This window comes from Alosa alosa, chromosome 16, assembly GCF_017589495.1.
Source record: "Alosa alosa isolate M-15738 ecotype Scorff River chromosome 16, AALO_Geno_1.1, whole genome shotgun sequence".
Lineage (NCBI taxonomy): Eukaryota > Metazoa > Chordata > Actinopteri > Clupeiformes > Clupeidae > Alosa > Alosa alosa.
Window position 1 is genome coordinate 7,320,694 of NC_063204.1, and position 16,731 is coordinate 7,337,424.

General features: G+C 45.0%; 1 protein-coding gene across 4 annotated transcripts; it reads right to left on the bottom strand.

The window, feature by feature from the left end:
* Positions 1-937: 937 nt before the first annotated feature.
* On the bottom strand, positions 938-14,820 carry rnf32 (ring finger protein 32). Of its 4 annotated transcripts, none has more exons than XM_048266615.1 (8): positions 14,766-14,820; positions 13,800-14,055; positions 13,345-13,487; positions 10,616-10,648; positions 9,221-9,345; positions 8,844-8,952; positions 4,938-5,105; positions 938-1,316 (listed from the first exon to the last, which is right to left on the bottom strand). In XM_048266615.1, the coding sequence occupies exons 1-8, from the start codon at positions 14,772-14,774 to the stop codon at positions 1,077-1,079; spliced, it is 1,083 nt and encodes a 360-aa protein (XP_048122572.1). In that variant the 5' UTR covers positions 14,775-14,820; the 3' UTR covers positions 938-1,076. The 4 variants fall into 4 exon arrangements, with proteins under 4 accessions (XP_048122572.1, XP_048122574.1, XP_048122571.1 ...); XM_048266617.1 differs by lacking the exon at positions 14,766-14,820 and adding an exon at positions 14,736-14,757; XM_048266614.1 differs by lacking the exon at positions 14,766-14,820 and adding an exon at positions 14,592-14,716.
* Between the last annotated feature and the right edge of the window lie 1,911 nt (positions 14,821-16,731).

The following is a 16,731-nucleotide window of genomic DNA, read 5'->3' on the forward strand; positions in this document are numbered from 1 at the left end:
ATTCTGCAGCTAAACACCATTAAAGCCTGGTGACGTTTGGTGGCTAAACCAAGGTCTGGTTAGAGTGATGCCTCTGCGCTGCCTTACAGTAGTTTCTGATCATTAGAGGTGCAAATTCCACACTAAGTGGCTATCTGTCATGTCTATGCATGTTTTATTTGTTTGTTTTGCGACATATGTGAATGTACTTTATATTTGCAAAGATGTTCATTTCTCTGTTGTGTTTTGTCTTTGTTGTAAGTGTTGTAAAATAAAAATGATGACATCTGCATTTACAATTTTACCACTTTACATTAAAGTTTTGCAATTTGAGGAAAACCTTGGTTTCCATTTTTTCCACGCAGTGTAAGCCTTGTTGGCCCGAGAACAACAGTTTACGTCATAAAATAAAAACACCCCCGTTGCCATAATAATGCTTAGCGGGAAACTCTTCATAGTGGCATGGAAAACAAAGCCCACCACCACGTCCCCACACCCACACCCATCCTACTCAGTTCATCATCAAAGGCTGAAGGTGTGATGGTAGAGAAAGTCCCTGTCTGCGTTCTGCGCCGCTGTTCTGCGTTGTGTTCCCTGCCAAGCTGGGGTAATCAGCCCGGCAGGCGGAGGATCAGGCAATTAGCCCCAACCACAACCCCACCTGCTGTCTGCACTGCCTGCTGAGGGCCTGTCAGTAGCCCATCCCTGCCCTGCCCCCACCCCTCCCTTCTCTCACGCGCGCCCGGGAAAGGCCGCAAGTTCCACTGCAATAAAACAGTTACACGGTAAATAAGTCTGGGATACATGCCCAGCAAGTTTAAATCCATGCTTGAGTGTGTGTGTGTGTGTGTGTGTGTGTGCACGTAAAATGGACTGGAGCTTATTTCCTGTAACATACCTCTAAGTCATGTCACATTTCAGCAAACTGACACAGTGTACAAAGAACACATTTCTCTTTATCAAAGACAGCACAGGAATGCAATGCAGCAAACTGCTGGTAAATATGCAACCAACCTAAATGAAATTGACAGCAGAAGACACTGGGCAGTGTGGCAGGCAGTGTGGCGGCCGGGCACCGGACTGGCGTGGCTGGCCACTCACAGGACCCGCTTGCTGTAGGCGGCCCTGCAGAGGGGGCATGTGGGACGCGTCTCGGGGCAGAAGAGCTCGAAGGCCTCCAGGCAGGGCTGGTGGAAGAGGTGTGAGCAGGACAGGAGGAGCACATGCCGGGTTACCCTGCCCCGCCTGGGGCCAGGCCTGTGCCCGTCAGGCCCAGAGCAGGGGGGACACAGTGGGGTCAGGCAGATGGGACAGTCCTGCATCTCTCTCTGGACAGCCTAGGGAGGAAGAGGAGGAGAGGAGCAGAGAAAGCCTGGTTGGATTGGCACTTGGGAACTTGGATGCATGACTGAAAATGATGATGATGATGGTAATGTCAGGGATGGGCAGTGTTTATGAAACGTATTTAAAATACGTATTTCAAATACAACATAGTATTTTGTAATTTGTATTTTATTGGGTTGAAGAAAATGGCTTCGTATTTTGTATCAAAATACTTTATAGGTGTGTGTTTTTGTAGTTGCCAAATATGTTTGGTAAAACCAACTTTTAGTGATGTGATGACATCATAATTAAACGGTTTATTAGGCCTATTTGTTCATTTGTTTGTTCATGTCTGTCTGTGCTAGGTTCGGATACACTGGCAAGTGACGCCGCTCGGTCCAGCATCTTGTTTTTGTTTGCTTTAATTTGAGTTAACAAAATAAACATTTATTTGCGTACTTACACCCCCTCTCTCTGACCAACCTCAAGTTTCTTGAGAACTTTATCCATCAGTTTCTTGAGAGTATTTAACCATTAATTTTTCTGACAATATTTAAGCATCAGTTTCTTGAGAGCTTTAATCAGTGGAACACATGCAAACCATTATATGGTTCCCCTGCAACATTGCTCAAAAGGTTGCCACATCAATATATGTTGTCCCACACCAATATATGTTATTGGTGTCATTATAACCCCATTTAGCGTTTACAAAGTACCCAATTAGTTTAAAACCAACTAAAAAATTAATGATCTTACTTCAGCAGCTTCGGAATATCATTATGGGCATTCAGCTGCCTGCCCGCATCATAACTCAAACCCCCTCCATCCACCACATCACTCCAACAGTTCCACTGACTCCCGGTTCAGTTCCGTATCCAACCCCCATATTTGTCTGACCTCCTCCATGTTCCCACTCCCTCCCGCTCTCTCCAATCCTCTTCTTCCATCACACCTGTCTGTCCCCTCCGCCCGTCTCACCTCCATGAGGAGCAGAGCATTCACACCTGTCTGTCCCCTCCTCCCCGTCTCACCACCATGAGAAGCAGAGCATTCACACCTGTCTCACCTCCATGAGGAGCAGAGCATTCACACCTGTCTCACCTCCATGAGGAGCAGAGCATTCACACCTGTCTGTCCCCTCCTCCCCGTCTCACCACCATGAGAAGCAGAGCATTCACACCTGTCTCACCTCCATGAGGAGCAGAGCATTCACACCTGTCTGTCCCCTCCTCCCCGTCTCACCTCCATGAGGAGCAGAGCATTCACACCTGTCTCACCTCCATGACCTCCATGAGGAGCAGAGCATTCACACCTGTCTCACCACCATGAGGAGCAGAGCATTCACACCTGTCTGTCCCCTCCTCCCCGTCTCTGGGATTCATTTCCACCCCATCTCAGAAACATTGATTCATTCCCCCATTTCAAATCACAACTCAGAAACATTGATTCATTTCCCCATTTCAAAACACATCTGTTGTTTTCTGTTGTTTTATTTATATCTTTTATCATTATTTTCTGCTTTTTAAATGTTTTATGTATGCCTGCATGGTGTCCTTGAGTGTCAAGAAAGGAGCCTTTAAATAAAATAATTTATTATTATTAATGTGAGAGACCTTATTGACTGTATTACATGTCAATGTACTATAGACCCTTTCAACAAGGTAAACAAAAACAATGCTTGAACGTTCTATTTGGGCCCCAATCTACTTCCTCTGCATTAAGATAACATAGAATGTTAAAAAGGAAGTCTTGTGGGGACAACTATGATGCTGATAATGGAACTCTCTTGAAAGGGTCCATCCAATGAGTTTGAAGCCGTTATTTTAAGGTAATAGAACTGCATTGGGTTGCTTTCTGTGGCTGTCAGTAGGTACGGTGGTTAGTTTGTACCACTTGACAAGTTCAGTTGTGACTTGTTGAGTACATTTCTGATACAGTAAGCTATGAGATGTTACAGGCAGGTCAGCATAGTTGATCTGTTGACTGTTTGCAGATTTAAGGCATGTCTGGTAGGCGGAGAAAAGCTGTTGCTCTTAAACACTACCCACTTTATCAACAGAGTCAGTGTAGTGATGAAAAAATAGATTAAATAGACAGATATGGAAGCTTTAAGTGATTCCATGCTCCCTTTAAAGAGTATTTTTAGTATTTTCAATATACACATATATATATATACAGTATTTTATTTTGATACATGGCATGGCTACTGTATTTTTCTAGTTTATTTTAATACACTTAAAATTAGGATATTTGATATTTTATTTGAAAGTACATTATTACAGTATTTTTGCCCATCCCTGATGATAATGTGGTCAGTAGTGGTCAAGACTGATAGCTGATTGTAACTGCAGCTGACACACACACTGTTTGTTGTTTTGATCTTTCATTTAATTTCATAAAAGGCGCTTTATGGCGCTGAAAAGCACCAGTGTGCAGACCTGCCACGTGACAAGGGAAAAGTAGGTTGACTTCCTACTGTTGTTTCTATCCTTTTTTTCCATCGTTTTACTGTTCTGCTTAACTTCCTCAGCGACAACATGTACAGTGGGACCCTGATCAGCATGTCAGACTGGTTGGATAAGAGAGGATTTATGCTTTACCATATTTATGGCAGGAAAGCGACTATGTGTGTGTGAGAAGGTGGTTTACCACTGGCACAAGGCTAATCATTAAACGAACGACCGCCTGCTTTCACTCGTGGGACAGACAGGCTTGGGGGGGGGTTTAGAGCGCTTCATAAACGTCTGATAATGAGCTTGGCACGGCTTCCTGTGTTTGCCTTGGTGTGAGCGTTGATGATCGGACCCTGCGATAAAACAACCTGTGAGGTTCTCTCTCTCTCTCTCTCTCTCTCTCTCTCTCTCTCTCTCACGCCCACAACACACAACGCACAGGTGGAGGTTGAGCAACTCCTGCCCTGCCTTTGACCTCTTTTACCTCTCCCCTCCTCAACCCCCCAACTCAACACTCACACACACACACACACACACACACACACACGCATTTTGTGAACGAGATGCCGTTGGCTGGCGCAAAAAGGCTCCCAGGACGCGCAACAATAAGGCCCTTTTCTAGCACGGCAAATATCACCTCTCTTTTCACTGCTTTTTGCGGCCGATGAAAGATCTAGCGTGCACCACGGGAGCTGCTGGTGTTTTTTTGTAAACACCACGGATTATGGCCACTCATTCAACCCCGTCTGGGAGAGAGGGCGGGCCATCACATCACAGCCATGCCTTTCTCTTTTTTCTTTCTTTCTTTTTTGATATTCCGACGGAACATCTGTGCGTTTGAGTTTTTCTTTTTTCTTTGTCCGTTGCAAGTGTTGGCACGTTGAAAGTTGAATGGCACAGCTATATGGTGAATCGAAGTGGGATTAGGCATTGACGAGATGGTCTTTGATAGAGTGCATTTTGCCGAAGTGTTTGTGTGTGCGTGTGCAATGACTGTTCTATTCTGTTCTGTTCTCTTCAACGTTTTTCCATTCACTCGTTCTCCTCTATCAGGCCCGGGCTACACTGGGTCTGGTGTAGCCAGTTCCATTGATAATAGTGGAAGCTAATTGTTGCCACAGACACTTCAGTTCCGTGCCTGGTGCTGCTGCCCCGTCAGCCCCAGGAGGTGTCGAGTCCTACCTGCTCCTTGACCAGCTCCCAGTCCAGGGCCTGGGCACCGGGAGCGCACTTTGTCTCCAGCTGCCTGAAGATAAGGCGGCTCTGGGCCACTGAATGCTCGATGTCGATCAGGAAGGCCTCTGTGTCCGTGTGGCAGGCCTGCACCAGACTGTCACTCATCTCCTGGAGCTGCAAGCGTAAAAAAAAAGCATGTGTCACGAGAACAGGAATTGTTTTTCTCAGCTGTGAGCAGACGCAAGGAGCCAGACTACAGGGTTGGAACCGGCTTAGGTACACAGGGAACATTTTAGGTTGGACACTTTACAGCGAAAACACACACACACACACACACACACACACACACACACACACACACAGTCACACAAATAAAAACTGTCTGTAGCAGGTCCTTATTGTTGTTCCTTTGACATCACGGGCCATTTATAGCCATGTTTTTATCGCTAATTAAACAGCCGTTAACCATTCAGACCGACAGGGCTTACAGGCAGGCCTTGTTGGTGAGGACAAACAACACAAGGGCCCTGGTGAACTTTGCCTCCACACAGGCAGGGGGTGGGGTGGGGTGGGGGGTAGGGGGTGGGGGGGGCAGGTGAGAGTCTTTATCTCATCAGTTTCCCTGCCTAATGTGTTGACCGACAACAAAGCCGACACAAAGCAGAAGTGAAAAGGGGGTCGCTGATGGGGTATCTGGGGAGGCCTTTTGTCAGACGTGTGCTTCCTCTCTTCTCATTAATCTAATCACTCTCTCTCTCTCTCTCTCTCTCTTTCTCTACTCACATGTTAAGACTGAACTGCCGGTATCTATGTAAAAAACAGTTAAACCTTAAGCCAGCAAAATATCAAATGACTGCAAATGTTATTCATCTTGCCCTTCCCCTTCAAAACGTAGAACATTGACACACTGACATACACGCACATCATTTCCAGTGTCATGTGTGGACAGGACAGTAGTCAACGCCGGTCACCATGTATAAGGACAGTGTTAATTGGCTCGTATAAATGTGGGGCTGACGGTTTATGTATTGCTGTAAGTCAGCTTTATAGACATTGGCAGGGATAAGATCGCTTTGACAGTTTGCGTGTGAGTGTGAGGGTGTGCGTATGTGGGTATGTATGTGCATTTGCAAGCATGTGTGTGTGTGTGTGTGTGTGTGTGTGTGTGTGTGTGTGTGTGTGTGTGTGTGTGAAAGAGACACATACTGCATGTATATGTCCATACAGAGAGAGAGGGGGTATGTATACTGTATATATATATGTGTGTGTGTTTTGGGGGGGTGAGGTTAGGACACTGCTCCTCATCATCTGATTTGGGGTGGGGCAGGAGATGACAGGGGTGAGCCCGTCCCCCCGTCCCGTGCCGAGGCACTCAGGCTGATTAAGAGGCCGGCAGATTGTGTCTTTTACCCCATCCATCAGCACGCTCCCCGCTCCACGCTCCACGCTCCAGACAGGTCCCCCGTCCCCCCACTCAAGGGCAGCTGAGGGGCACGCACCGCGGCTCACGCACACTCACTCGCCTGGAGGTTCAGGGGCAACAAATTACATACGCGCATATACTCACTTACACATATACAGCACAAACACACATACACATATACAGCACAAACACACAAACACTCACACACACACACACACACACACACACACACACACACACACACACACACATACACACACACACACGCACACACACACACTCACGCATGCACGCACACACACACACACAATCATACTGTATCCATACATTTACTCAAGACAAAGGTAATGTCACCTCACATCAATCTCATTTGAAGCTAATGGTGTCTCTCACATTGTCTCTGTCTACTGGGCAAAATGAATACAGAGGACATGGACACTGGACATGAACATTATGAATACATAATGTAACCCACCTAACTCCAGACATAAGGAAGCAAATTGAGCTTTCTACTCTTTTCATTATTGCCCTTGAAAACGACACAACTCATGAGATATATGCAGAAATAAATATCTTTATACTAAATATTTATATAGTTATGCGGATATGGTGGAGCAGTGATAACACCACCTTCTGATAAACAGTTGGCTTGGGTCTGATTCCCAAACCAGCTGTTGTGAGTCCATGCTAAATACCAATATTTAACTTTATACTGCTCCCTAATTAAACAACACAGGAATCATACTGGCTGGTGCATATTATATATTTATGTATCTAATGACATTGTAACGTGTCTAAATTCATTTTGCACTGCTTCCCAGTCCCAGCATACAAATTCTCTTCTTAGAGAAGAAGAAATCATCTCCCCTAAAAAGCCCTGAGCCCAACCTGGCAGGTCCTGGCCATCCCAGTGGCACCTCACAGACGTCTGAGGGACAGGTGGAGCTCACTAGATGGCAATCTTCCCTTTCCCTGCTGGGCCGGGGGGGGGGGCAGAGGCCAGCGGCCCCTTCAGCCCTGCCTGGCTGCCTGTTACTCTGGCTGCCTGCTGCTACTGCCGCTGCTGCTGCACTGTGGGACTGGCTGCTGTCACCTAATGCCCTCAATACAAGGCTGCCTGCCATGAGGTGGGCTCAGTTTCAGCAAATAAATCTGTATGTGTTTAATCTACACAGAAGATCTACTCAGGACTTTTATTTTAAATAAAAAAAAAGCACCGATCATATTAAATTTGTTGCCAGGAATATCAGAAATGGAGCAAAAGAAAATGATGTCTGAAAGCGTATGGTAGTGGACGATTGCTGATACCAAAACATTTTTTCTGAGGGAAATGGAAAGTGAAGGAATGTGTCACATTGTCACATCTGGGGTCATTCCACTCTGGCATGCCCAAAACAAACGACTGGACCCCCTTTCTATGTGCATTTCCCTAGCTCTCTCGGCTGACCACAAAACCTTTCACACAGCTGGTGTGTGTGTTCTACTGATTAAAAAACACCAACACCCAGTGGCCGAGGGAGGGAGGCATGAAAAATGAGAGTGCGGGCCCTGTTATGCCTAGCCCTCATCATTTACAAAAACTCAAATCATTTGGAGCCTGGGCCTGGCAGGTAAACACTCCGTCGCTGGACCCGCTTTTGTGTCTGGCCCCGAGGAATGTCCAGCGTGTTTGACCGAAACACACACTCTCCCTAATGAGTTTACAAACAGTGTATAATTCACACGCCATCAAAGACCTCCTCAGCTGCTTCAATCGGCCCGGCTCTCGACTTACCCCCTCTCCCCCCCACCTAGGACCCCTACCAGCACCCTCCCCAGTCTTGAGCCCCCTCCTTCCTGTCCCATCCCATTCCCCAACCCCACCCCCCCCCCCGCCTCTCCTGCCCCCAGTGACACCCCGGCCACAGCCTGAACCTTCAGACCCTGCGCAGGGACCTGCTCTTGTTTGCCCGCGTCAGTCAACGTCAGCGTGGTGTCCCGCGGCTGAATGCGTCAGGAATGTCCACGTCTGGCAGGATCAGGCGGGGAGAAAGCCTGAGCCTCTTTCGCAGCGGGAGCGCGGGCTTTGGGAATGCAGGCAGCTGATCAGCCGACCCGCCGCATGCATAAAGGCTCATTGTGATGTGTGCGTTCGATTAAGCTCAGGGGCACCATAGGTTTGATTGACTGACTCCACTTCAGCCCTGGTTATTACCTCCGCCAAGGAGATTATATGTTTTAAGTGCGGTTTGTTTGTCTGTTTGTCTGTATGTGAGATGGATAACTCAAAAGCCATCTGCCTGATTTTCATTACACTTTACATTAGTGCAAAGGAGTAACATGCTCCAAGGATGCACCCATTACGTTTTGGAGTAGATCTGACCAACAGGGCGACTGAGTGAATATGTCCTGAGTCTATGGCCACGTGCCCTCCTAGTTCATGATGAGTTATCATTCCATCTACTAGGCTAAAGTATAAACTCTATGGCTGCCTGTAAAATTTTCTTTACCTTGGTCTCAAAGAACCTCTGTCTCAGCCGCTTGTCTTTTGGTGGGACAGATCGCCGGACGTTTCGATACCATCTCCGAGCTACACAGCCCCTCCACCATGCCTGTATTCTTGGGAGCCGAGTAACAGAAGAAGAGATATATTTTACACCTACCCTTCTTTTACAGTCCCTCTCTTCACCCATGGTGTCATTCTGACATCACATTCTGTCTCTTATGGATACAGCATTTTATCATTTTGCAATTGTACAACTTCACCAGAACTAATCTTACTCATCCGTTATGTTTACAAGTGTTAAATGATGCATATCACAGTGTTGACACATAAAAGAAATGTCAGGGAGACGTTCTCACATCGTCCATCTCCGAGTGTCCCTACCTGATGACACACTTCTCCCTGTAGATGCGGGCTCCCTCGTGGATCACCCGTGTCTCATACTGCTCCCTCCTGCACATCGGACAGCATTTCTTGCCTGAGTAGCGTTCGAAAGCTTTAAGACAGGCCTGTGGGGACAGCCTGGGGGTTAGACCGGCATTCAGACACTCACACTAGCAGACCTGCCCACGTTGAAGGTGATGCAGTCAGAAGGACGCGCTAACAAGCTAGTGTCTATGACCATATGGGTTTGATGTTGTCTTCAGGATGGGCTAGTGCATTCACAACCCTAGCATACTACTGAAACTATTGCCCCTTAGGACCAGCACACAAGCTGACCCACAACACTTGGATGAATTGTTTCAGATAGACACAAGTAACAGAAGATCATATCTAGATAGATAGATAGATAGATAGATAGATACTTTATTGATCCCGGGATCTATCTATCTATCTAGATATGATCTTCTGTTACTTGTGTCCCTATAACCACCTGCTTTTACCTGAAGCCAATCATATAGTACACTATCTGTGTAGTGTTTTATAAGCACAATTATAAAACCCCCATGGTCAAGCTGCTTAGCCACTAGTAGATATGCTTTGTCACACACATTTCTGGTCACAAGATGTATTATATAGCCCTTGTGATGGGATAATTAAACCGTTTAATGGAGAATTACATATTGAATAATAATGATTACTACCAACACACAGGTGCTTTGTTAGAGTTATATACAGTAGGAGCCAATAAGTAATATGGTGTTACATATTGATAATAAGTGTTTGAATAACTGTATAGTTACAATTTAGCAACTTTTGCAATAGACAATAAAGTATGACTTGTGACTACGCATAGGATAGAGGAAAATATTATGATCTTTTTGAAAACAATGCCTTGTATTTCTACCCTACCTGTGCCAAAAAGATTGAATGTGTTCCTCCTCCATCTTTGTTATTAAGTTAAAGATTGCATACCTAATTTAAAGACACACTATGCAGGCTTTTTAGCTTAATATGCAAGTTGTTTAGTTTAATTTACCTTCATTTACCAGCTTCAGAGTCATTGGAATGGTTATATGACTTTTTTCGGGTTGAATGGTGGCCGTCTCGCTTCCCCCTAGCGCCTGTGAGCGGAAAAACCACCCTTGCAACTGTGGGCCGGCGGCCTCAGTGTCAGGAAGTATAACGAGTGTAACGTATTGCTATACTGCATTCAAATACACATACACGCCAGGCACCGGCTAGAAAAAGGTAGCGATGGAGTTTCTCAGCCATTCGTCATGACAGAGCAAAAACCGAAAAAAACAGTAAGGAAATTGCCAATACTGCATAGTTTACCTTTAAGTAATCTGTGGAGAATCAAATGATGTATTGATAAATAAAAATGTTTCAACATACCTTGTGAAATACATGAGTACAAGACAGCAGCACCTGCCCAAAGACAGAACAGACATCAATTTAACATCTATTACAATAAACTGATATGCAAGCATCTACAGTATCAGCAAACGTGTGTAATCATCAATTTGAACTTGAAACACTCCGTTGGTGTAAACACGTTCAACTGACTCCAGCAGCAGCAGAATCCTAATTCTTTGTTTGGCATGGTACTTCCCTAAACACGTGGCGCAGCGATCAATGAGCTGGCTTGTAGCCTCTAAATGCTCCTGGCATGAGCACAACCCCAGGGGCACCCAGAAGGACAGATTGGTTTTCACTATTCCTCTAAGTGTTTTTTGTCTAGTCCTGTGAGATGTGTGTGAGTGAGAGACAGAGTGTGTGGGTGTGTGTGTGTGTGGGTGGGTGGGTGGGTGGGTGGGTACGGGAACAGGTGTGGATGTGGATATGTGTATTGCGGATGTGGATATGGATATGTGTTTACTTACTCTGAATGTCAGTGTGTGGATTTTTTGTTGTTGGAGAATGGAAAGCAGAGCTAGCTGTGAGCTGTGTGTGTTTGTGAGTGCACAATTTGCGAGTTCTGTATGTGTGTGTGTGTTCATAAAGTTGGCACTTTGGTGGGACAGTGTGTGTGTGTGTGTGTGTGTGTGTGTGTGTGTGTGTTGCTGCATTGATTTCTCATTGTTTTTGGCCTCCATCAAAAAAGGGAGGAGGCACCCCATGGAGCTCAATCTATACCCGACAGCTCCAAAAGCCATTAGACTGCACAGGCCCTACCACACACACACACACACACACACACACACACACACACACACCACTCAGTAGGCACACAAAGAGAGTTCCACACCACAACATGATTGAAGGAGAAAAAAAAACAGCCAGGTTTCATGAAGGAAAGACACAAATCCACCACCACCACCAGACTACGCAGAAAGAATGTGTGGCCTGTCTGTGGAGCAGGCCCTCAGTGCACCTACAAGAAACCTGCACATCTCAATACACATCCAACGGCTCTCCTTTCACATGCTAATTATGTGCAGACACACACAACGAAACATCGCTAGTGCATAGTGTTTGATGTAAATAAATGCAGCTTTGCCTCTTGTCTTCTGTTACTGTCCGCTGTTTTGCCTGAAGTTCTAATTCACATTTTTTTCCCCTTTTCCTCACAAACGCCCCCCTCTCTCAAACTAATATTTACACATGCATCTATGGCAACTGTGCTTTGTGTGAGCAGCCCTTTCTCCACTGCATTCTTGTGGAGATTGGCATCTTAAAAGGGGATCAGAAAGGTGTAAACCAGTGAATGACCCCCTCACACTAACCCACTGATTGCTACATCATCACGTCACAGTTGAGTTACAAGGCAGTATGGGTAAATTTGTACAGTTGTCCACACAGATTAGAGCATACAGGAACTAAGGGTGGGGGCACTGGGTTTGGGCATGAGGGGGGGGAGGGGCAGGTTGGGGGTGCTGAAGGGGGTTGTGGGTGGGAGTGTTCAGAAGAGGTGTCTTTCAAAAAAAATCTCTGTGTACGCTTGGAGAATACAACTGCCATTGAGTCATGGCAACATACCTTAACGGTTACAGTGCATAACTCTCAGAGAAACCACACCAAACACAAGCAGAGCAAGCACGCCATTAACCAAGGGTTAAGGCCCAAACACACACATACACACATCACACATGGTCACACACACACACACACACACACACACACACACAGGAGAGACTGATAAATTAATATTTGTGCAGGTACAGGAGGACCATTTCCATTTCACAGTTGTTCTTTTTTTACCTTTTCACTAGCATGTGTTTGAAGAAAATGTAGGAAAAGGATCAATATAATAATGCTTGGGAGTGTTGCTACCAAAAGATAACAGTGGCAGGAAGCATCTCACACATTTTTGGACAGCTTCACAACACTCGTGGACTTGACAACATTGCATTTTATGCAGCATTTCCACAATGGTGATGTCTTTAGTTTGTGGAAGAGCAGGCGTGTCGCCAACGACCCAATAAATGATTCACTATCAAAACTATTCCAGTCATTTTTTTTATCAAAAGGTTGGTCTGGCAGTCTACCTGGTAAATCATATTTCACTTGCCAAGCACCTTAGCAAAAATAACTAGGTTTACTCTTCCATCCTCTCTATTGGAATATCCCAACCCACATAATTGCATCTTTAAGTCACCCACACTTGGGCCTCACTCTTGGGCCTCACTGCAACCTCTAAAGCAGTGTTTCTCAAACTTTTTCAGATCAAGGACCACCTAACCAATAAAAAAAACCTCACGGACCACCTAGCTAAAAGAGTAGATAACAAACAGTATATTACACAATAGGCCTAATCACTAAACCACCTTGCTCATTGTCTTTGCACCTTGCTTATTGTATCAGAGGATTCATATGATTTTAACTGGCGTAGCTTACATAGGAAGCGTTGCAGAACTGTTTGAATTACATACAGGTTGGAAACAACTCATCTATATTATATTTTACCGTCTGCTCACGGACCACTTGGGATAGCTTGCGGACCACCAGTGGTCCCCGGAAACACTGTTCTAAAGCAGAAACACTGCTCTAAAGGTTCCTCCTTTAGTTCGTTCCTTCCTGACACTATAGTCAACATTGAATACTTAGTCTACAGTGCGTGCATGCTTATGGCAGAATAAGATCGAGTGATGGTCAGGATTAAGGGATGCGGCAGGTGTGTGTACCTGTGGCTGCAGGCAGAACTCTTCCTTGCAGATGACACAGGGCTGTGTGTTGTCCCCCTCCTGGACGGAGCGGGACTTCACCTGCTCCCACTCCGCCTCTGACAGCCTCCTCCGAGGAGTCTCCACCAGACCCAGCTTCTGGGCTACAGACAGACACATGCCTGTGACCTTCAGACCAAAACACAACAAACAACAACACAAAATACAAAGGAACTGCAGTAATATAGGCTAAAAACAAGTGATCAGTGATGCATTTACCTGGGATTCTCAGTAGGCCTAGGTGTGCAGCAAAATATCAAGTTCATTTGCAGAGCTAGTTCAATAAACTGAGTCAAAACTCTCTATTAAAACTCTCATCCAGCTTGTAGATTTGTTCTAAGTAAATAGGCATTTATTATGAAAGACATTCCTACACTCTTATTTTGAAGTATGCATAACAGACTGAGAAAGAATACCCAGCGTTAGAGGTGGTGGTGCTGGGTCCAACACGTACTCCCTCCCATCCAGTGACCTCTGTGACAATGAGTGTTGTGGTTTGCTGTTCTCGTGCCTGTTTCTCTGACAGGGTCTCTGGCCTGGGCCTTTCACTCGCAGTCTGTCTCTCACTGGGTCACTCAGCGACAGCCTGCGGAGCAAGGATCTTGATATGTGGTCTTGAAGAGCGACAGCTGTGATGGCCATTTTTCCATTTTCTGACTTGGAGTTGCAACACTGTAAGAAAGAAAGTGGGTGTAACAATTGAACAAAAAGCTAGGCCTATTCACAAACTTCACAACATTATGTCTATTCACACTTGATAATCAGTCATCGTCTTCCTTTTTTATGTGATATGTCAGCGTTAAACATCCTTGTAGATTAGGCACTGTCTCATGGCTTGCCAAATGATGCAATAAAATGATGCACGCAATCTCTGTATAAATGTTTATAAACAATCACAGAGAATAACAGAGTGGGCGAACGAGGAATTAGCCTATTTTTAAGTTGTAACCACAATGCATTGAAGTCGAGATGAATGCTTCATCTGAGTCATAAGAGCGTACTTAAGCTGCAATATGACACTACATGTTATGTGTCGATACAATGTTTTGGAGAAGCAGCTGCGTATCCCTAGGCATTTGACACTTCAACAGTTCAAAAACGGAGAGTTATTGCAAGATAAAACAGAGTCTGTTAGTAATCAGCTGATAGTATTGTTCTCTGACAATCAGACACATGTATTAACCTGTTCACGCTCTTTGATAACGCACCATGTTTAAAGACATGGACAGAAAACAGTTTCAGTTTACAACCAAGACAACCGAGTGTGAACTATTAGAATAAACACGAGTTCGCTAAGATAACTTAGACTGTGTGTAGTAGCTTAGTATTTTCATATTCGTGCGTGAACCTACAAAAGGTGCATGTAAAAGAAAACCCCAAACCTTCCGCATTGTCACTAGAGGAAGTTCCGCTGTTTGGATGGTTGCTTAGAGACGGAGTTAATCAAGTCTTTGCTCAACACTTCCAGCTCTGCGCACTGAGGATCACACTGGACTGGTGAGAATAACGATAGAGAGACACAATAAAGAGGGATTGCAATTCTTAGTCACAAATGCATTTCCTCCTAATTTTATTTAAACCAGCATAACATTAGACCAGATCATAACAGAAAATTATGTGATTTAGCCGAGACGTTTTTACTAGACAGGCACATTTTCTAGGCCTAAGCATGTGTAAGACACCCAAAGCATGGTCATTTAAATATTTATTAGGCTAATTCATGCAAAACATTGGATAGCCTATTTATTTAATTTAATTTGTCAACTATGATATTGAGGCTTAAAAATACTTAAAATGTGTAAGATATTAGGCCTATACTGACAGTAGGCATAAAGTGTAGTCTAAAACATGCCACCAACATCTTCTTAACTTTTTCTCCTGGGCTTTGATATGTTCCCTGTGGCTATGATAGGCAGAGCACATAGGCCTAGGCCTACATATTAGATATAGCTGGTGTGTTCATCAGACCTTCAAGTAAATGGTAGTCAAGTTCCTCTTCTGAGCTCTGCAAGAGGCTACTAAACCATAGATGTCATTGCCATGACGAGCGTCAGTTTCCACACAACCGCCTGCCTCTGTGTCTACATGTTTACCTTAGACAACAGAATCGACAGTCATGCCGAAAAAACATCCAAATTTAACCTTTTCCCAGGGGAGGGTCAGTGAATGGTTTCCGCACACAACCTTAAAAGGGCCGTCTCCACAAAGGTGAAACATCGCAGCTAGCTGTCGCTGAGCCAACAAAGCACAGCGGCTCATACTTTCCCTGTGAGCTCAGGTATCTCACCCAGGTCACGCTCACGCAGGAAAGAGACACCCTCTCTCCTTCTCCCTCTCTCTCTGTCTCTCTCTCTCACACACACACACACATACTCACACACAAAACACATAAACACCATTTTTTCACCCCCAAAACAGACACAATGATGAAAGTCTCTCACTTTATTTTGCAGTGTGGTTTGTATCCACTGGCAAACAAACACACACACACACACAAAATGCTTTTGGCCCTCTGACGTGACTTTGATGTGCTGTAAGGCAGACTCAGATTCCTGCCGATGAGATCCTCTCCACCAATGTGTCAATCAAATGGGCCCGTTTTAAGAAAACAGACAAGAGAATCTGTCTCTCGGTGAGGAGGGAAGCCCTTCTGCTTTTTCAAGAGGTTGCTGCATTCTTGGGCTTAAGGGAAGAAAAGCCCAGACCTTGGCCCATAATGCCACGGACAAAGGTGTGGAACAATTTATTAGTGAAGAATTCAACCTCGGAGCGCGCAATCAAAGGACAGCCTTCCTGAGCGGCCAACGTGGGGCCTTGCCTTGTGTTTTTAAGCAAATGATCGCGGTTTCGAAAAAAAAGGCGAAAGATGTGGTGGAAGAGATGAGGCTCAAGCCCTGCATAAAAGCTGCTTTCTTCCAACTGTCATCGAAATGGATTTCAGAATGAGCTTTTATTTTCAACAGGGACAGTGTTTGCCTTTTTCCCCCCTCTTTATAAATACTGTTTTAAAGAGCTTTTTATTTAACTTTCTTCCCCTGTGAACCTCTTTACCTGTTCAGTGGTATTTCGAGAAGAAAAAAACTCATGTTGTCGTGCAAAGGGCTGATGACTTAAGAAACAGGAGGAGTAAAAAAAAGAAAGAAAAAAAGAAAGGTCTGAAGCCATGATGCTTTGAAAGGGAACCCTTTCCTGAACCCCTTTGCAAACTTTGTGAGCCACAGACAGCTTGAAAAGGAAAAAATAATCCTGCTATTTATCTCTGTTCAAAGAAATGTACTGGGCATGTAATGTGAATGGCAGCATGTTCGGATGCCATCAGAAAAAGAACATGAAATGGAAAAGAACTTA